The 21,235-nt window shown below is 50.5% G+C and overlaps 2 protein-coding genes across 4 annotated transcripts; one reads left to right on the top strand and one right to left on the bottom strand.

Annotated features, from left to right (window-relative positions):
* Positions 1-1,254: 1,254 nt before the first annotated feature.
* Positions 1,255-10,647, bottom strand: scamp5a (secretory carrier membrane protein 5a). Its single transcript, XM_023817264.2, has 7 exons — positions 10,387-10,647; positions 9,647-9,716; positions 9,170-9,289; positions 7,911-8,067; positions 6,882-6,983; positions 6,517-6,634; positions 1,255-5,467 (listed from the first exon to the last, which is right to left on the bottom strand). The coding sequence occupies exons 2-7, from the start codon at positions 9,651-9,653 to the stop codon at positions 5,309-5,311; spliced, it is 663 nt and encodes a 220-aa protein (XP_023673032.1). The 5' UTR covers positions 9,654-9,716; positions 10,387-10,647; the 3' UTR covers positions 1,255-5,308.
* Positions 10,179-20,796, top strand: LOC111846741 (dipeptidyl peptidase 8-like). Of its 3 annotated transcripts, XM_023817263.2 has the most exons (21): positions 11,138-11,421; positions 11,629-11,728; positions 11,892-12,160; positions 12,654-12,766; positions 12,962-13,132; positions 13,307-13,475; positions 13,610-13,720; positions 15,326-15,454; positions 15,566-15,627; positions 15,741-15,841; positions 15,927-16,089; positions 16,287-16,446; positions 16,623-16,702; positions 16,921-17,073; positions 17,468-17,603; positions 17,801-17,946; positions 18,033-18,179; positions 18,637-18,789; positions 19,185-19,327; positions 19,506-19,617; positions 19,916-20,796. In XM_023817263.2, the coding sequence occupies exons 3-21, from the start codon at positions 11,899-11,901 to the stop codon at positions 20,039-20,041; spliced, it is 2,637 nt and encodes an 878-aa protein (XP_023673031.1). In that variant the 5' UTR covers positions 11,138-11,421; positions 11,629-11,728; positions 11,892-11,898; the 3' UTR covers positions 20,042-20,796. The 3 variants fall into 3 exon arrangements, with proteins under 3 accessions (XP_023673029.1, XP_023673031.1, XP_023673030.1); XM_023817261.2 differs by lacking the exons at positions 11,138-11,421; positions 11,629-11,728 and adding an exon at positions 10,179-10,353; XM_023817262.2 differs by lacking the exon at positions 11,629-11,728.
* The last annotated feature ends 439 nt before the right edge of the window (positions 20,797-21,235 follow it).

Below are 21,235 nucleotides of genomic sequence, written 5' to 3'. Positions count from 1 at the left end.
GTGAGTGTGCTCTATGCTGCCTCCCTGTGGCCTTGCCTGGGACTAGTGCTTAGAAGGTGTTTTGGTAATATTACTGCGGATTCCAGCCACGTGACTCAGCATGAAGCAGCTAGAAGAGGGATAATATTATCAATATTATTATTGTTGCTGTTTATACTACTAGTCGTACTACTACTAATAATAATAATAATAATAGCATTATGATTATTATTATTGGGTGGGTCTTTCTCAGATTTTGAAGACCCATTGGAATGGTGAATATCTGGACCTGCGATAAATTGCACCAAACATAAAGTAGCCCCATTTCGTGGTAGCGAAATTTTTTTTTTTAATTAATTAGGAGCACGTTCCTTATCTTTTATTATGAATCTGCGAATTACTGAGGTCAACTCTCTGTACATGCAGAGCAGGAGGGTGAAACATACACCTAACTATCATTATACACCTGATACGCCTATATCAGACACACTCATTTTACCATATGGATAATTTATTTTTGTATAATGGCATCATTATTATTCAAATATTTTTTTAAAATCTTTCTTATATTGCTTCCTTTCACAATGTAATTATCGCATGTTTGCCCATTGTGATGTCACAATATATATCGCACCCCCCATCGCCACCGCCCAATGTCATATGCCTTCTAAAACCCCTGGTGGCAGCAAAGTGAAACCCAATTGCACTTGACCTTATGACCACGATAACTCAAAAAGTGATTGATGGATCTGATTACCACTTCACAAAAACATTATATGGATGAAGCTCTACACCTGATTTTAAGACAGATCGCATCAATCTTGAAGCAGCAGCATTAGGAAGGAAAATGTGGCTGGAGATCTTGCGAACAAAGTAACTCTCAAAGTACTTGAAAAATCTTCCTCAAATTTCCCAGGAACATTGTATACATGAGGATCTGGGGCCTATTTCCAATTTGAGACAAATCACACCAAAACATAAGCAGTGTTACTTAGCGGTGGCACGTGAAAGAACAGCTACTGACAGAGTTCTGGTGAAGTTGATTGCACTGAGTGCATAAAGTCACATGAAGTTGGGCTATTAATGAAGATATTTTGGAGAAGTGGGGAGATTGTGTAGGGCTAGAGATTGTATAGGTTGGGGGGTATGGGAGGGTTAGGGATTAGATTGCGGCAGGCTAACACCATTTACGTATAATTATTATTTGCAGCCTGAATCCTGTCAGTGTGCTAACTAGCATACATCAAGCATTTGGGCAAGAAAAACTCATTGAGACAAGAGGCAACATCTGTTTAATTATTTCCCCAAAATGAAAATACAAAAAAGGGGGGAAAATGAATAAATACTCATAAAACAGAGATCCCTTTTGGGCGATATTACAGCTGGATGAATGAAAGAGCACAGCATGAAAGGTAATTGGCACATATACACACACACACCAAGGAGTTTTAGTCAACGAGAGATCTACCTGACTTCAGAAGTCCTTTAATTCACAGGAATAGGGAGAGCTACAACAGTGAGGTGTCAGCATACACTATAGTGCCTCTATTCGTGTGGCATCGCTGTTACACAGAAAACCGTCAGTGGCAGAGGCGTGCCGCCCTGCGGGAGGCGCTATAACCCCTCCATCTCTACACAACACAGGGTTTAGATAAGACATGAAACGGAGCTGAAGTGTCGACAGCTCTTTGCTGGACACTTCTGATTTTGTCCACGCAGCTCGTAAGGTTTCTCTGGGCTTTACAGGGGAGCTAGTATTCTGTATGGCTAGGGGTTTCAAAGGAACATTCTCAAATTTTTCTCATTCTCTCCCCAAGCAGGGCCAGTAGCCATACTGTCTATCGAGGCATCCCTGTTCGTTTGGAGGACCTCGTCAACGTAGCACCCTGCCTTCTCGGCAGTCCACCAGGGACAGCCCCTCCCTACCCTTCCTAGTCATCCCCTTTTACTTAGGTCTTTTCACTTCCCCACTGGCAGAGAACATGAACCACTGTGCTGCCCCGATAACAGAGACTGGCAGGTCTGCGTGTCACGCCCAGCGAGACGCCAATGCCGATGTCCACACCCGCAGAACAAACACAAAAACAGCAGTTTCACAAAGTCACATTTCCATTGAATAAAAACACTTAACGTCATATATAGAGAGCTCTGTACAGCTTAACTGAGAGCACAAAGAAATAATCATGATATCACTGCACCTGCAACTCACAATCCATGAAGCTCCTGGCACTAATTTTACCACATTCTGTACAACATATACGTTTAAACTGTACAAGTTTAACCTTAAACAGGAGTATCCAGGTTCAAAAGCACTCCTCAGGTAATAGATGACAGACATTTACTACTGCAAAAGAACCAGCCCCTTCCTAGCCCTGTTCTGCACTCAACTGCCTATAGTCAGGACTTTGGAAGTGTTGGACTTTGGAACTTGATATATGCCTAACCTGCTCCCTCTGCCCTTGAGCCCTTAACCCTGCTCCCTCTGCCCTTGAGCCCTTCACCCTGCTCCCTACTGCCCTTCACCCTGCTCCCTCTGCCCTTGAGCCCTTCACCCTGCTCCCTCTGCCCTTGAGCCCTTCACCCTGCTCCCTCTGCCCTTGAGCCCTTAACCCTGCTCCCTCCTCCCTACTGCCCTTCACCCTGCTCCCTCTGCCCTTGAGCCCTTCACCCTGCTCTCTCTGCCCTTGAGCCCTTAACCATGCTCCCTCTGCCCTTCACCCTGTTCCCTCTGCCCTTGAGCACTTCACCCTGCTCCCTCCTCCCTACTGCCCTTCACCCTGCTCCCTCCTCCCTACTGCCCTTCACCCTGCTCCCTCTGCCCTTGAGCCCTTCACCCTGCTCCCTCTGCCCTTGAGCCCTTAACCATGCTCCCTCTGCCCTTGAGCCCTTCACCCTGTTCCCTCTGCCTTTGAGCCCTTCACCCTGCTCCCTCCTCCCTACTGCCCTTCACCCTGCTCCCTCTGCCCTTGAGCCCTTCACCCTGCTCCCTCTGCCCTTGAGCCCTTCACCCTGCTCCCTCTGCCCTTGAGCCCTTAACCATGCTCCCTCTGCCCTTCACCCTGTTCCCTCTGCCCTTGAGCCCTTCACCCTGCTCCCTCCTCCCTACTGCCCTTCACCCTGCTCCCTCTGCCCTTGAGCCCTTCACCCTGCTCCCTCTGCCCTTGAACCCTTCACCCTGCTCCCTCTGCCCTTGAGCCCTTCACCCTGCTCCCTCTGCCCTTGAGCCCTTAACCATGCTCCCTCTGCCCTTGAGTCCTTCACCCTGCTCTCTCTGCCCTTCTTTCTGCTCAGATCTTAGTCCCAGAGAATGCCACATGTGCTCTTTGTGTTCTATCCACTATCAGAACCCTTGTTGGTTCTGACAGAGACTAATAGTGTCAGAAACAAGCAGGTCAGTGATGAGCTAAGCTGAGCTGAAGATCTCCTGAGGGATTTTTTTTTGTACAGAATTTTACAAATGTGTAACATTAATCTTCTCATGAAAGTACTATGCTCATGGAATGTTTTCACTTTTACTTTCTTCAACAAATGCTAAAAAAAAACTACAGATACTGTTTTGCTTTGTAAAACTTTGCTGTGAGGGGTGGAGATGAGAAAAGGGATACCAGCCAACTCCGTGTGCTGCGCTAAGTTAGCCTGATTAGCTCTGTGTGGATCGCAGCTCGCTCCTCCCTCCCTGGAATGTCTCATTTATCAGTGCTCAGGGAAAGCCTGCTACCAGCAGGGGCAGCTTTTACACTCCTGTAAGGTAGATACGCTTTTGGGTTGTTCTCCTGCCACTTTGAGCAGTTTATATTCGCCGTGCTACAGCCTGAGGATGCCTGGAATCTGACCTAAGGCAGAAACCCTGTTTATCCATGATTTAACCAACAAAACACCACCAAGTCTTCCAGGCACGCTTTGGGATTTCATGTAAAACATTGCAATAGCACTGAAGTACTGTTCATCACGGGATGGAAAGGATGGAGACACAGTCAGTTATCAGTATAAGCACTACAAGGCGACATATTTACCCAGAGGAACAGCCAACTGGTTAGCCTCCAACCCAACCACGTCTACGTCTGCAAGCAAAGCTTCTTACATCTACCTATCACAAAATACACATACTTATAGGAGTGTGGAGCAAGTAGAACGAATTCAGCTAGCATCACTATCACAGCTACATCCTTAAGGCAGTAAATTCCCCCAAAATACAGACAAATAAAAGGAAATGAGGTAAATGTTCAGTCCATTTTACAACAACAAACGCAAAGTGAAACTTTACATTTTCTTTTCGAAAGGCAGGAATAAACTCATTGTGCTGTTTTCACACAAACACACACACACACACATACATATACATATACAGAGCTCCAAACTGCAGCTATTTTAGACTGCGTGTATTTCAGGAAAATACAGAGATACAAAAAGTTTTGGTTCCTGATATTTTTTAAAAGTCACCAAAGTAGTATTACTGCTGCAGCCTAAAGAATTCCAGAGGGGATGTAAATTTAAACTGAACAAAAATAATTCCAGTCACTACTAATAAAGGTCTAATGACAGACTGGTAAGTCTACCCGCACGCCTGATTGGCAGTTATAACCTAATCTCACAGAAACTCTCTACTAAATGGCAGGAAGATTAAAATGCGAGGTGATTTACCTCAGTTGTGCACAAGAGTTGTTATTGCTTTTCCTTATTCATCAACATCAGTCCCTTCTAATACTCCACAATGCTAGTTAAGTTTTTAAAAATGGAGTGCAATTGGGGAAATGTGTACAATGCTGCCATCTACAGTGTAATAAAGAAAAACACAGTGAAACTGACCACTGTGGTCTTATAGTAAGAATTAGACTTTGAGTTGTTAGATTATACATGTATAATCTATATTCTAATAGATTATTATAGTGTTCAGTAGTAAATTCACACCTTAATAATGATGCACTGTGTCTACCTGTAACAATGATACACTATCTGTAGGGTCTGCTTTATATGTGCCTCAAAGTATACGGATCAAAATTATGTAGCAGCATCTTGTGAACCGTGTGCCTAACTTCTGAGAAGCAACAAGAGTCTGCCGGGACCACAGACCCACTTCTCGGGGCCCCATCAGAGCAAGCTAAGGAAGCAGGGGCCACGGGAGAGTGCCCCCCCCCCCCCCGAACCGGAAACACCCCGTGAGAGCAGTTCGGTACAATTTCAGTGGTAAATTCAGCAACGGGGCTAAAAATAAGCATAGGAAGCACACATTTAAAGGGGGTGTTAAAAAATATCAGAAACACTCCTTTTTGTGGGACCTCGCAGCAGAGCTGACCCCCGAGTCCCGCCCCCAACCCCCCCCCCCAGCGCCTCAGTACTCCGGGGCCTGCTGGTGCATGGCCCCCTGCGCAGCCCCCATAGCCGCCTGTTGCGCCGCCTGCTGCACATGGGGGTTCTTCCAGGCTCCGGTAGCCCATTCCTGCTGCGCTTTGCTCATGCTGCCGCCTGTGCCCCGGTAGTAGTTGTGCACCTGTGTCAGCGAGGGGGGTTCGGGGGGGGGGGCGATAGAAGACAATCAGATTTGTGGGGGCCAAACCCAGGATCCAACCCCCACAACCAGTCCAATAAGCGGACCTAGTTACCTACAAGCTTGGCATGCAGGAGGAGAGTCAGCAGCAAGCGAGCATTCGGGATTGGCCACAAGTATCTGCATCTTCACCTGCTCACTTCCTCTGGATTGGCCACATGTATCTGCACCTTCACCTGCTCACTTCCTCGGGATTGGCCACATGTATCTGCACCTTCACCTGCTCACTTCCTCGGGATTGGCCACATGTATCTGCACCTTCACCTGCTCACTTCCTCGGGATTGGCCACATGTATCTGCACCTTCACCTGCTCACTTCCTCGGGATTGGCCACATGTATCTGCACCTTCACCTGCTCACTTCCTCGGGATTGGCCACATGTATCTGCACCTTCACCTGCTCACTTCCTCGGGATTGGCCACATGTATCTGCACCTTCACCTGCTCACTTCCTCGGGATTGGCCACATGTATCTGCACCTTCACCTGCTCACTTCCTCGGGATTGGCCACATGTATCTGCACCTTCACCTGCTCACTTCCTCTGGATTGGCCACATGTATCTGCACCTTCACCTGCTCACTTCCTCGGGATTGGCCACGTGTATCTGCACCTTCACCTGCTCACTTCCTCGGGATTGGCCACATGTATCTGCACCTTCACCTGCTCACTTCCTCGGGATTGGCCACGTGTATCTGCACCTTCACCTGCTCACTTCCTCGGGATTGGCCACGTGTATCTGCACCTTCACCTGCTCACTTCCTCGGGATTGGCCACGTGTATCTGCACCTTCACCTGCTCACTTCCTCTGGATTGGCCACATGTATCTGCACCTTCACCTGCTCACTTCCTACATTCTTTGCTATTATTTCATTCCAGCTGCCCTGTACTCTTAGCCAACAGGAAGCTAAAGCGGATAAGCAGGCCGGGGGGGCAGAACGTGCTGGCATGAGGCGGTGGGAGGTAGTGTGAGCGCAGTGTGGCGCAGCCCCTACCCTGGTCAGGGCGATGAAGGAGAGCACGGCCACCGCCGTGAACATGATGGTGGGGATCAGCATGACCACGGCCGAGCCGATGTTGGTGCTGAAGAAGGTGATGGTGGCGAGCCAGCCGCTGCGGCAGAGGAAGGGGAGCCAGTGAGTCAGGCAGCGAGAGCCAGATACATGAGGGAGCCGGTTCAGGACCCATCTTGTTCGCTCCGGGATGAAATACTACAGGTACAGGTAAAGTGCCACGCGTGCTCTTTGGCCGAGCCTGGTGCACCTCAGGCTGACATTACAAACACCGCTCTGCATAACAAGAGCTTGGCGACCAGTAAGCAGGCAGACAGACGTGCAATAGGAAGAGAAGGAAGCCTCACCACACCCCCCAGCCTGGGATTCCCACAGTCTGGATGATGCTGATGACCACCTGGGCCATGAAGACGAAGAAGAACGCCATGAAGTTGAAGGAGCTGTCCGTCCTGTCAGGAGACGAGGGGCAAGGAAGAGGAGCTAAGAGCAGAACCAAGCAGGAAACTACAGCAGATTGTTAGGGCCGGCTGTTGGCTTTGTGTTTAACCTGCATCTAACCTGCAGGGTCATAACGGGACACGTATTCGTCATGTACCATTCGGCTCTCTGCAGACTATGAAACCAACGAATACATTCATTGATACAGGTGGAACTTAAATTCACAAGTAGATGTTCACCACCGGAAACATTTTGCTTATTGTGGGTGTGACAGGCTCACAGCTAATGCAGGTAACAGTCATAATTGACAGTTTGGGAGTATTTTGGTTTTCCAGTGACACCAACACTGGAGATAGACTTACTGATGAGACCAAGACTGTTGGCTCCATTATACTCAACTCTGATATGTTTCTGGAAGCACGTGCAGCTTACTAACTTGTTTGAGATGATCTTCAAGTGTGTGACCTGTGCAAGGCAGAAGCAAGAAGCAGCCTCTGCAAGTTAGTCTGTCTGTGGCATCTAAGGGGCTTTTGCCAGGAAATGGAGACTGGGGTAAAAAAAATTAACTACGGCTATTGGGGTGTTCATAGCTGCAGATATGCAACCATACTTGGTAGTAGAGAACATAGGATTTAGTTCACTATGATTTACGATGCAGTCTTATTTTTGAATTTTTATTTACATTACATATTTATTTTTTACAATGTATAAATAGCCATCGCTATGGTTTTGTTATTCATACACAGAGACATTGCCTTTGGTTTAAGGCTGTTCCTAATTTTGAGTTTGCAGAATAAATTCTGTTTTCCCTGCTGTACTGAAACTGAGCCAAACCGTGAACCCAAAACCGTGGTTTCTGTCGAACCGTGAATATTGTGTCCCGTTACACCATTACAAACCACTCTGCTGTTTAATCAGCACGGCGGCAGCCCACTCACTTGAAGGCTTTGTAGATAGGCCGAAACCAACAGACGTAAGAGCAGGGCGTGAACAGGATGAGCCAGAGGATGGCCATGCCAAAGTTAGTAGCCCCGCCTCCGCCGCACATCCACGCCAGGCAGCCAATCAGATTCACTGCCAACGTGGCGCTGTTCACTGGAAAACCAGAGGAGAGACAGGCTTCTTCACGGCGGACCACGCACACAGGGCGGAAAAACGACAGAAGGCATCTTCCTAACGGGGGCGCGGTTAGCCAGCAGGGACAGAAGAGCTCGGTGCCGAAGTGCGAATTGTCTGGCACTGCTCCCAACGTACTCTGCCAGTGACACCTTCCCTTCTCATTCACTCTGTCCTTTTGGAGGCTGGACCAGCCGCCCAGCTACCAGTCCGACGGGCCCGACTGCAGTTTGTTTCGATACGTCACTTAAATGGTCGTAGGGAACTGAGAAAGTTCCTGTAACAGGCGGAGAGCTCTGCAGTGATGCGGCAGTGAAAATCTGATCGCTTTCTGTAGACAACAGGACTGAGAATGAACAGAAGATCCGGCGTTCGGGTCTCCCGCAGAAACCCAATATCTATGCTCAGCTAATGCTACGTGTGCATGACTGGGGCGTGTTTCAGGCTGCAGGCTGACAGATGTGCCATGATACTACAGGGCCGCGTGGCAGCGTGCTGATGGACGCCGCTGGCTCGGCGAAGGGTGGAGAATCAAAAATACTGCGGGAAAGCCAGGGAAACTAGTTAGTAAAATGAGCTCGACACGGCATTCGCAATGTTAATGTTTGCTCAGCCTGGAAGGAGAGAGCAAAAAAACAAACAAACACGCAGGCAGTTTACGGCAGAACAGACAGAGGAAGGGAAACTGCCAGGGTAGCAGGCAGAGGTGCTATGCACACGCCGCGTCTGAGAGCGGGGAGGAGAGAACAGCCTCACGCAAAGCGGGGGCAGAAATACCGGGTACCTTCTTAACGCTTATCTTAGAGGAGATCTGCAAAAAACACAGGGAGCTCATTACCACAGATGATCCTCAGGACACATTCAAGCTGAACATCTCATGTGACCCGAACAGAGGACGTGTCCCTTTAAGAACATGACACCATATTTACAGCCTAAACATTGCCCCAAGGTGTGGAGTCCTTCAGGTATGACGGCACTTCAGACGGGACCCGAGCGAGCTGACAGGGCTGCGCCCATCCCCAGGCCTCCAGAAGCTATGTGGAGGACGTGTGTTCGCACGTGACTCACGGACAATACTCACGGATCCAGAGGTAGTACAGCCTCTTGCACATGGTGCGATGCTGGTCTGGGATTTCATTGAAGTCCTGATAGAAGCATGGCTTCAAAGGAATGAAGCGAGGCAAGGGGGGAAAGTTGTTTTCTGCAGCAGACAGGGCCGACATGTCACAGCGTCATCGAGCAGGAAACCCGGGGCACCCTCCACACAAAACAATCCAAACCTTCAACTTAATTTACAAGCAAGGGCTTCTTAGATTTGTGACTTAGGTTATTCAAATACACCTGCAGTAAGTGAGATAGAGAAGGGAGTTGCCATTAACTTGTTTAAAGGATAACTAGTCTCTTGGACTTTATCACTGGGGACAGCCCAGTATAATTCTTATGTGTTTAAATAACAAAGATTCAGAAAACTAGTTAGTAACACATTAAAATTCCTCGAGAATTTACCAAACCCAGAACAATATTGCAATTCCGAAAACAAATAAGCAGAACTTCATACCGGCCATGGAGGAATCTGGACTTATTCCACTGATTGCTGTAATCCAATATTCTCGTACTTTCTCCCGAGCCTGAAGTATAAAACATCACGTTATGTCAGCGTAGATCCATGTCACCGTCTCACCTCTAGCCACAAATTAATGGCATAAAAAACCACAACTATAACCAATTGCATAAATGTAACAAGGATGAAAATTGCCCTAAATCACACACATCCACATCCATTTTCAGACAGCCTGATTTCAATTCAGGTCGTTGCAGTAAAGCAGTATTAGCTAATCATAACGCAAATTATTTTTAGCTCCGCAATAATCAGTCACGTTATCATGAAACACTTAATTTCCAGTCAACCATTTAAGGCTGGGACGGATTCGTTTATTGTAGCGGTGTCTGTCATATATTCAGACCCCAAAGAAAAAGGAAACTGTGCATGAGCGAGGCACACATATCACCCTGTCACCTATATGACAGACCAAAAACCATTCAATACCAAAGACGGACGGACCGGGATCCAGCGGGATGTGACGAAGCTCACGCCCAGACTGACACGGCAAGGCGGCCGGCAGCATCGGGCGCAGCACGGCCTCGGCGATGGACATGACTGTGCAGTACCGTGTCATAGCAAATTACACTCACAGCCGCCTAGACTTCCATGCAAAAAAGCCGTCATCTGCATATCACGATCGCGGCCTTGAACTGCACGGCCAGGTAACTGTCGGCTATGGAAAACAAATCTCTTACCTCCTCTCTCCAAGGATGCAACCTACAAAGCAAGGTCTCCGAACTGTATGCTACGGACAATCCCCATTTAACGCAGATTTTTAAAGAGCGATATCGGCCGCACTGATCGGTGGTAATATACAATTTATTTGTTTTTGGAGGATAAATGTAAGGTGTTTTCAGGCTGCGTCCCTCCTATCAGAGTCTGGTCCCCCTGTTAACGCTTCGGTGCCGACGCCGGTCCTCGCGATATCTCCTCGTCCTCCTCCTCCTGCTGGTCCTCCTCCTCCTCCTCCCCGCCCCGATCGCTGCCCCCATCCGCCGCTCTCCTCGGTACTGAAGTCGGTGACATAATGACGCCGACGACAGCTCTCATACTGCCGCTCATTTAATCGTTGTATAGGCTTTTTTATGAAGCTGGGCCGGGATTTAGTAAAGCCAGGAGTCTTTTAAAGAGGATATGACTAGTTTGCGATATTCTATGTGGATCCGTTGAAATGTGCAATCATGGATGCATGGACAAATACATCAATAATAACAGCAATAACATTGATGAATAAGAATAATATACACTGGGTAACGTTTGTACAAGATATCAACAAACTACTCCAGTTTTAAAAATATCAGATATCAACTTAAAATTTACAGCATACTGCTTCAGATTTTGAGGTTTGCAAGATTTAAATCCGAAATATCACCGGATTGTCATGGTCCTCCCAGCCGGTAGAGGCGCTGTCCTTCGCTGGCGCCCTCCGGGGCGTTTCCCAGGCGTCCCTCTTTCTCGTCCTTATCATTGTTACTGCTGTAGTGCTACTGACGGGAAAGTTAAGAATCAGGAAGCACAACTGAGATTAAAACTTTGCCGCTTAACCTGTCGAAAAGTGGGTGACAAGTGTAGATAACACGCTGTCGACTTTAAGGTCCCCCACCGCAGAAAGAAACGAAAGGCAGCGTTGTTTTTAAACTCCTAACTCTGCGTTGTGGAGGTTTCGCTAGGCTGCGGGCTGTCCACCCGGGCTGCGGTCCGCCTGCCTGCTCTCTGTAAACACGATCGAGGTGATTTACAGCCGTCTGTTATAAGTAATGATTTCTGCAGGGTCCCCTTTCCGTTTTCTGTGTGTGACCGTTTCAGACAGAGCTGCAGCCTGTTGAAATGCGCATGATATGCTTTAAAATGTTATTGAAATAAATCTGTCTGTTTCTGAATCCCCGTCTGCTGTAAAGAATTCTGAGTGTCTTCCTTTTCTGTATATTGATAATCAGATTGTTAGAAGCTCCTTAGGTATACTGTAACTTGTTCCCGAATATCTTAACTATACACCATGAAGATCAACAGCTGAACACATTTCAAGACCAAAAATCAGTAATTATAGTCGACGTGTATGTATTTATAAAGAAATTTATGTGACTTATGTTTTATGTATGCTAATCCTGGTGGGTGGGTGTTTACATGCAATACATATATTTTTATATTTCAAGGGTTTCAGAGTGAAATGTAGAAGTTCTGACTGGTGTGTCTGTGTTAGTGCCGGTATGTCGTCGCCTGCCGTGGATGTGGAGTGGGGAGGTGAAGAGGCGGGAGCTGGGCAGCTGGTGAACGACAGATGGCCCCCTGGTGCACCTGAGAGCCAGGAGAGGTTCTTTGTGGAGCATCACACCTGGAGCGATCTGAGGAATATCCTGACAGACAGCCAGCGTGGCCAGTTCAACATGGTGTCCAAGCCGCCTCATGAGTTCCAGTTCGTACTGAAGAACGACCCAGAAGGTCTTCACTCCCATCGCGTGTACTTCCTGGGTGAGGAACAGGATAAACACATCCATTACCAGCTAGCATCCTAAAGGCACTTCCTCTCAAATAGTACCTTTTCCAGTATAACACAGGTCTGGGAACGGCATGTTTATTTTATGATGACCTATGCGTTGATTGGCTAATGGCAGCATTACAGACAGACTTAACAGAACTCAATATCAGGCAGTTAGAGTAAAGAGCAAGATGGAAAAAAACTGTAGTTGAGTAAGATGAGCCTTTGCTTTGCTTGTACTTTGGCCTGCTGAGAAGGTGGCCTATTTCTCTTCACATCAGGCTCTGTAAGGATAGGCCTCAGGTACCATAGTGGTTAAAGGCACTGATTTGTACCCAGAAAGCTGCAGGTCAGATGTTTAGGATGCCACTGGCTGCTGCAAAATATTATAAATTGTTATCTTTAACATCCAGAAGATGCCAGTAGAATTCCAGCGTGGTTCGTAAGTCTTGGTAATGCCGGCCATCTTCTTGTGTGTCTGTGCAGCCATGACCAGCGAGGGCAGGGAGAACACACTGTTTTACGCTGAGATTCCCAAGAGGATCAACAAGCAGGCGCTGCTCTACCTCACATGGAAACCCCTGCTGCTGCACTTCCATGTGAGCATGGCTTCCCCACGGCGTGCAGTCACATGACCCATACCGCCTGCCAGGCAGCAGCGTGTTGTCAGATCCGAGCCCAGGCCGCTTTCCACCTGGGCAGTAGCACATGAAGGACCCTCATAGTGCTGTGCTCCTTCTTTCCCTTTGTTCCTTCACCTCTTCTCGCTCTTCCCCTCTTCCTCTCGCTCTCAGAGCCAAGACTTCGGGGAGTACTATCGAGAGGACGAGCTTCTGCGAGAGAGGAAGCGCATAGGGGCGCAGGGCATCATGTCATACGACTTTCACCGCCCCAGCGGCAGCTTCATGTTCCAGGCCGGCGGCTCCCTCTACACCCTGAAGGATGGCGGCCCCAAAGGCTTCACGGTGAGGCTTCCGGAACTGCCACTCGCTCCTCAGCCCTTTTGAATCCCGCCATGATTGGGGAATGTTTAGGGTAACTGATGGGTTGAGCTGGTGAATGAGGTGCTTGGATGGATGTGAGCTTGTGTACTGGATCATAATGGTTATTCAAACCTTCAGATCCTCTCCCCTCTTTAGAACCAGCCTCTCCAGCCTGAGACAGTGCCCACCTCTTGCCACAACATCCGAATGGATCCCAAGCTTTGTCCCGTGGACCCCGCCTGGTTCTGTTTTGTCCACAGCTGTGACCTCTGGATCGGGAACCTGGACAGCGGGGCGGAGTCTCGCCTCACTTTCGCCCACAAAGGTGACGGTCCCCAGCAGGCCCCTTATAGAGCAGGGTAACCTGTCAGCCCTTAACTCCCGATAGCGCCTCCCAAAGGAAGGCTGAGGAAGGTCACCCTTTCCTAGCCATGTACTGACATCCCTACTGTCGCTCAGGTGAATCCAACCTGAAGGACGACCCTAAGTCAGCGGGGATGGCCACCTTCCTGCTGCAGGAGGAGTTCGACCGCTACACCGGATACTGGTGGTGTCCTGTGGCAGAGTGCGGTCAGTGGGTGCCCCCCCCCCCGCCTCACCCCTGCTGCCCTCTCTCACCTCTTGTGTCTTGATGTGTGTGAACATGAATTTTGTTACTCTTTCTCTTTCTTTCCATCTTCCCCTTTGTTTCATTGATGGGCCAGCTGGTGCTGTAGTGGTTAACACTAGTACCGTCTGTGTTTCGTCGACCTCCTTGAACCACCAGCATTGACGTCCTTTGGCGTATCACACTTTTGTTTTCGCCAAAGGCCCATCGTGTTTGCTTACCGGTCACTCTTGGAGACGGCAGTGGGACAGTCAGTAATTCTCACAGCAGCAGAGTTACTGTGACCCCAACAAAGCCGTAAAACCTATAATATAGCCGTGTTTATGTCATGTGATTTTTTGCTCACTGATTTAAATATTGATTTTGATAGATTAATCTTGAGCAATTAATAATCCTACAATGGTAATAAAATAAAAGGCAAGCCAAATACCAAAAGAACTGATCACTTTAATCAGCACTGCAATTGGATATGAGTGACATTATTATCTGGAAAAGATATGAAAAATGACACCAGTACTATTTTCTCATATTATATTTGTCGAACTAACACACAAACAGAATGGCAAGCTGCTCCAGCCAAAAATAGTGCATCTTACCATTCATTTCAAATAAAAGCATACTCTACCAGTCAAAAGCTTTTGCACACCACAGGTATTCTTGTTAAGCATTAGAGAGTCGAGTGAGCGACTATTAATGAACATATATGTAAAATTAAACAAGTTTATAACATGGAAGGAGTATGTACCAGTGCATGTCTGACATCCGATTAACTGGTTGTGTGGTGATGGCAGAGTCAAATTCTAGGCTGTCCTGTAACTTTACATGCCCTAGTTAACCGTTTCATCCCATGAAACAGAGCAGTATTTAATGTCCTTGTAGAAAGAATGTCTCAAATTTTATAACTGCTAGAGAAGGTTTGATGAATCAAAGATATGACATTTTCCTGCTAGTAAAGGTACTCAAACGGTGAAAGTAGCATAAATTTATTTGTTGGCAAAGAATAGTGAGTGTATTTTTAGTAAACGCTAAGTGACATATAGATGTAGAAAATCTCAGTGTGTGCAAAATCTTTTGACTGGTAGTGTATATTTTTAAATGTTGTACCTGGGTTGTATACAGCATTGCTGTATACAGTTGTTTAAAACGGAAACGACAAACATGAAATAGCCAATAAACTATGTCTATTGATCCATCATTTCATAGAATGCATACTGCTTTGGAAAACTTCAGAACAGAGCCGCCACTCTATTAGGAACATTACGGCCTGACGCTGTTAGATTTGCTGCTGTTATTAACACTAACAGCACATTAGCACAAACGTTAGGGCTGCATACACCGGAGTACGTCTTGCTCAGAGGTCAAAGGGGTTTGACGTTCGTTGGCGTGAGAAACGGCGGTTCTAATGTTCAGGAATTGGGCCTGTGACTCTTGATAAGGTTGTTTAAGTTGAATTGCTGCGGAACGTGACTCGCAAAGATGTGCGTGAGCTGCGTACGTTTGCACCCAAGAGGCCCCACTGCCGTGTCCATGCCCCCCCTGGTATAATGCACCCCCCTCACCACTCACAGACTCGGTCGGCGCCCGGGTGCTGAGGATCCTCTATGAGGAGAACGACGAGTCCGACGTGGAGGTGATCAACGTGACGTCGCCGCTGCTGGAGACGCGGCTCACCGAGGCCTTCAGATACCCCAGGGCCGGTGAGCGATCAGTGGGACGTGGTGCGGTGCAGCGGGGGGGGGGGGGATTCAACCAGAGAACCCCCTCTCTCGTGCCGCGAGAGGCAATGAATGTGTCGTTCTCGTTTCTAGGGACCGGGAACCCAAAATCCACGCTCAAGTTGCTGGAGGTGACGGTCAGCACTGAGGGAGAGGTTTGTAGAGACTTGGCATTTCTCCACAGCCCTGGGGATTAGGTTTCACAGTGAAGCCGTCATTTCCTGATTGTCCACTAGGGTGCGTCGCTAACGCTATGGTTTGTGTCCAGGTTGTGAGGGTCCTGGATAAGCGGCTGGTTCTGCCTATGGTGGAGCTCTTTCCCGGCACAGAGTACATCACGCGGGCGGGGTGGACGGCAGACGGGCGCTTGTAAGTAGCCGCGGGCCCAGGGAGCCGAAGTGACGTCCACCAGCCCTGATCATCTCCCCTTACCATCTGCCCTGCCCCCCCCCAGTGCCTGGGCTCTGCTGCTCAACCGGCCCCAGACCCGGCAGCAGCTGGTTCTTCTCCCCCCGGCCCTCTTCATCCCGGACTGGACCCCCTCCGGCACCCGACCAGAACCAGATAGCGCCACACCCTTCATCGTCTACCAGGAGACCACTGACATCTGGATCAATGTGAGGGGGCTCTGTGGGCAGCAAAGGGAGAGGGTCCCTAGCAGGAGATCCCAGCTAGTATTAATGGTGGCCAGCAGGTGGCGTAGTAGTTAAGGTTGTTGGTTCATCTCTTGGATGAGTACAGTTCTGCACCATAGCAAAATGTGTGGTGATGATACTGTACGGCCGCAGTGATTAATCTCTATCCCCCCCCCCAGACCCACGATATCCTCCACTTCCTGCCACAGAGGGAGGACGGGGAGATCAGCGTCATCGTAGCGTCTGAGGTCCACACAGGTTTCCGGCACCTCTACCGGGTGACATCCCGGCTGCAGGCCTCCTGGGGCCCCACCAGCACGGACGGGGGGGGTGCTGCAGGTAAGGTCACCTCCCTGGATGTGCAGTCACACCTTAGATCGGGGATTTTCAGGCCTGCCCTCGAGGGCCCTCATACTCCCCCCCAGCTCCCTAAAACGTGGACCATCTTGGGGTCCCCGAGTACCAGCTTCAGAAATACAGACCGAGACACGTGTCGTGTGCCACTCCCCCCTCAGGTGACTTCCTGTGTCCCGTGAAACAGCAGGTGGCGCTAACCTGGGGAGACTGGGAGGTGTTGGGGAGACATGGTTCTAACGTAAGTGTGACTCCCTCTAGTGGATGTTCTTCGTCTGAATCTGCACTGTAGGAGTGGAAGTGCAGGATCATCATCAGTATGATGGGTTTATGTGACTAAGAGCCTCCACAAAATGAGAAAGCACAGTTGGTTTGTGTGGGGCCCCTGGTGAGTGCATGGGGCCCCTGGTGAGTACGTGGAATTCACTGTAGGCGTGTTCACCCTCCTGGTGTGTGCAGATCACCGTGGACGAGGAGAGGGGCCTGCTGTTCTTCCAGGGCACCCGCGAAAGCCCCCTGGAGCACCACCTCTATGTCACCAGTTGGCTGCGGCCCGTCGAGGCTTGTAGGATCACCAAAGCTGGCCACTCGCACACCTGCCGGCTCAGCCAGGTTAGCCTCCGTACGACACCGGCTGCCCGCTGGGACTCCCCGTAGCCACTCCCCCAGCCACCCATTGGGGGTTCCCCGTAGCCACTCCCCCAGCCACCCATTGGGGGTTCCCCGTGGCCACTCCCCCAGCCACCCATTGGGGGTTCCCCGTAGCCACTCCCCCAGCCACCCATTGGGGGTTCCCCGTGGCCACTCCCCCAGCCACCCATTGGGGGTTCCCCGTAGCCACTCCCCCAGCCACCCATTGGGGGTTCCCCGTGGCCACTCCCCCCGCCACCCATTGGGGGTTCCCCGTAGCCACTCCCCCAGCCACCCATTGGGGGTTCCCCGTGGCCAGTCCCCCCGCCGCCCACCGGCCCCTCAGCGTCACCCTGACCCAGGCCTTGTCTTCCAGCTGATGGACATGTACATCAGCCGCTTCAGCAGCGAGCAGAACCCGCCCTGCGTCAGTCTCTTCAGGCTGAGTCTGGAGGAGCGCGACTTCGAGCGACTGCAGGGCGAATTCTGGGCCTCTCTCCTGGAGTACCCAGGTACCTCCCTGCCTGCTGCGGCCTTGCTGGCATCCTACTGGGCGGACTTACGCTGGGAGTGTGTTTGAAACCCTCGTGAGAGACCCAGTACCAGGCTATGAGCAAAACATGTAGAGTTACGGGCTCTCAGTGGATGGATTTCCGATGGAGTTCCTTAAGCATTCCTTCCCGGGTTTCCGGTGTGTTCCCCTTCCTAGCATGTCCCTGGGATTACGTCCCACCCGAGTTGTTCAACTTCGAGAGCCGATCTGGACAAACGCTGCACGGAATGTTCTACCGTCCCCACAAGCTGCAGCCAGGGAAGCGCCACCCAGTGGTGGTCTTCGTCTATGGGGGACCACAGGTACGGGCCACCAGGGCTGCCGGTCTTATTTCTGGAGCGTCTGATTGGCTCATTGGTGTAGTTACACGAAGCCCAACACCCGCTAGGTGCAGCTGGTGAACCGGCGCTATAAGGGCCTGAAGCACATGCGGCTGCACACGCTGGCATCGCTTGGCTACTGCGTGGTCACCGTGGACAACCGGGGGTCCTGCCACCGTGGCCTGGCCTTCGAGAGCGCGCTCCAGAACCGCATGGTGAGGCTGCCAGCCAGACCAGGGGGAGGGGCGTTACTGTGCGTGTGTCTGTGTGTGTGCGCGCGTGTGTCTGTGTGTTTGCGCGTGTGTGTGTGTGTGTGCGTGCGTGTGCGTGCGTGCGTGTATGTACCTATTTTGTCTCTCCTCTAATCTGATTCCTAAGTGGGGTCCTCCATGTTATCGTGGGTGTAGGGCTTTATCATATGGTGTAGCAGTTGCAGTTCCCTGATGCTTGAATGGACAGTCTCCAAGATTTCAGTGTGCACTCTGAGAAAAAAAAAGTATTTGGGGGGACATTGATGCTATTTGTACTGTACAAAACTATACCAGGGCTGCACCCTTTTTTCTAACAGTATGCCCTTCACCTCCCTGCCCCCCCACCATGCCCTCTGTCCATGTGTCCCTCTCTGTCCCTGTCCACCCATGTCCACCCCTGTTCCTCGTTTCTGCACACTAGGGCCAGGTGGAGATTGACGACCAGGTGGAGGCGCTGGAGCACCTGTCCTCGCGCTATTCCTTCATGGACATGGACAGGGTGGCCATCCACGGCTGGTCCTACGGGGGCTTCCTGTCTCTCATGGGCCTTCTGCAGAGGCCCGACCTCTTCAAGGTCAGCTTCCGGGCCGAGCTGGGCTCACTGCCTCACTGCCTCACTGCCTCACTGCACTTCAGGTGTAGGATTGCAGCACTGGCATGTGTCAGGATGACCTTCAGGTTGTGGCTTGTGAAGGTGGTGGGTAGCACCATGGTTTAGGGATCAGTTGTGAGTTCAAATTCCACAGCCAGCTGCATAATCATATCACCGTTTTCAAATGGCTCTGGTCCCAGCTAATCCAATCATGTCATGTAAAACTGGGAGAGGAAACTAACCAAAGAACCTCTTGATAAGCAGCTCGGGATGAAACCTGGCAAACCTGAGGTCTGGACAAAGGCCCGATCCTCATCGGGGAGGACCAACACTATTTATTAAGGTTCTGAATTGGTACTGTGCTGTGCCTCCTGCAGGTGGCGATAGCGGGCGCTCCAGTCACCATGTGGACACACTATGATACCGGCTACACAGAGCGGTACATGGGCCTTCCTGAGCAGAACCAGGACAGCTACCAGCTGAGCTCTGTCACCCTGCAAGCACACCGCTTCCCATCCCAGTGAGCATCACATGCAGACACAAGCCTTTTAACTCGCACGAGCGCGCTAAAAATACACCCGGATCGGCCTCCTTAATGCAGCACACGCCTGCCCTTTGGGACGCGCCTCTGGCGCCCCCTCCTGGTGTGCTGCCCTTGCTGCAGTATCTAACCCTGCCCTGGTGACCCTGTATTCCAGACCCGGTCGCCTGCTGCTCCTCCATGGCGTGCTGGATGAGAATGTGCACTTCGCCCACACCAACCTGCTGCTCAGCGCGCTGGTGCGTGCGGGGAAGCCCTACCAGCTGCAGGTCAGGCTCGGGGACGCCGCAGGTCGATGCTTCACGGGGACGCCGCAGGTCGATGCTTCTCGGGGACGCCGCGGGGCGATGCTCCTCGGGGACGACGCGGGGCGATGCTTCTCGGGGACGCCGCGGGGCGATGCTTCACGGGGACGCCGCGGGGCGATGCTTCTCGGGGATGCCGCCTGGGATGTGTGAATAACTACTGGTGGCCCTCGGCTGCCTTCCTGGGCGGCAGCTGCACAAAAATAATATACACAACTGTGGAGCTGCTTTTAATTTGCCGTGTCTGTCCCCCGCCCTGCAGCTGTACCCCCAGGAGAGGCACAGCATCCGCCTGCCCGAGTCCGGGGAGCACTACGAGCTGCACCTGCTGCACTACCTGCAGGAGCACCTGGGCTCCAGAACCACCTCCATCCTCAGCGCCTCCTGACCTTCTACACGCTTCCTCTTGCTGACCAGCAGGGGGAGACAAACTCGGCAAACCAGTGTGGATGTCCAAACGCCACCATTCAGAATGGTTACGGTCTGGCTAACTTCCCCAGATTGGCTTGTGGGGAGGGGCGGGGGGGGGCACAGGATTTGGGGGACCTTGCAGGGGATGTGGTAGAGGGTTTTGCTAGAGGGAGAGCTGAGTATGTATTCCTAAATGCTTAAATGATGGGGAAGGGGCTGCAAGACACCAGTATTTATGTTTTCATGTATTTGATACCTTTACTCATGAAATATGACCATATTGTAAGGCGGCGTACCTTAAAGAGCTCATCTGTACACAGATCAGCAAACACTGACTGATGTTGGAAGATGGACCACATGCTGAACACTAAGGCGGCCGCTGCCTGCTTGTCTGCGCAGCCTGTGCTGTGCGGATCTGGGCAGCTGCTGCGCAGGTCCCGCCGTAGCACTCGGCTGCCAGTCGACTGCATGTTTCCATATTCTCATTAGACCTTGGTTGTGTGCCAGTGTAGTTACTGTATGAGCCTGTAACACACATCCTCACTTTCCCACACACATATCAGCTATATATTTATACTCTCCTTGTTTTTTTCTGTGGTTATGTCATGTATCCCTTTCTCTTCAAATAATCAGGAAACCTTCATTCTTTCTTGGGTCTTTCCAGCAGAATGGCCTCTGGTGCTGTTGTGCAGGGATGGTGCATGAACTAATAAAACGACTATTTTGCTTTGACCGAAGAGCATGAGTGTGTTTAAGGTGGCATCTGTAAGACTCATTGATGAATCCTCTGCTGCCCCTTCACCGCCTTAGCTGCTGTGCGGTGAGTGTCCTGGCGCAGAAGGGCAGGCCCTGCACTGAGATGGCCTCCCCAGTATTCCGCGTTCGCTGTGTCGCCGCTGCCGATGCTGAGGGCTGCTATTCACAGCCTGGGGGTGAATTTTTAATACTGATTTCTGTGATCATTTTCCCGGTGTTTTCAGACAGAGCGGTATTGTTTCACGTTCGCTCCTTATATCCGCTCTCCCTCCCCTCCCCTGTCATGAATATTCAGCCGGCACAGTTTGGGTCAGACCCTATTAACACCATTTATAACGGCGTGCACCTTAAATGGGAAGCCGAAACGCAGATAGGAGTGTGATAACGAAGGCTACCCTCTCCTCCTCTGCCAGCT

The sequence above is a fragment of the Paramormyrops kingsleyae genome, chromosome 13 (genome assembly GCF_048594095.1).
Source record: "Paramormyrops kingsleyae isolate MSU_618 chromosome 13, PKINGS_0.4, whole genome shotgun sequence".
In the NCBI taxonomy this organism is placed as follows: Eukaryota; Metazoa; Chordata; class Actinopteri; order Osteoglossiformes; family Mormyridae; genus Paramormyrops; species Paramormyrops kingsleyae.
The sequence above is the reverse complement of the archived record's forward strand: the minus strand, read 5'-3'. Positions and strand labels throughout refer to the sequence as shown.

What these genes read in the sequence shown, in the direction of transcription:
- scamp5a (XM_023817264.2), bottom strand. An exon ending in GCTGTACTACCTCTGGATCC is followed by an intron (nt 8,068 to 9,169) that starts GTGAGTATTGTC and finishes CTGGTTTTCCAG; the next exon opens with TGAACAGCGCCACGTTGGCA. An exon ending in CCTATCTACAAAGCCTTCAA is followed by an intron (nt 6,984 to 7,910) that starts GTGAGTGGGCTG and finishes GTCTCCTGACAG; the next exon opens with GACGGACAGCTCCTTCAACT.
- LOC111846741 (XM_023817261.2), top strand. Translation starts at nt 10,298, where the DNA reads ATGCAAAAAAGCCGTCATCTGCATATCACGATCGCGGCCTTGAACTGC. An exon ending in TGGGGAGACATGGTTCTAAC is followed by an intron (nt 16,703 to 16,920) that starts GTAAGTGTGACT and finishes TGGTGTGTGCAG; the next exon opens with ATCACCGTGGACGAGGAGAG. An exon ending in CTCTCTCCTGGAGTACCCAG is followed by an intron (nt 17,604 to 17,800) that starts GTACCTCCCTGC and finishes TCCCCTTCCTAG; the next exon opens with CATGTCCCTGGGATTACGTC.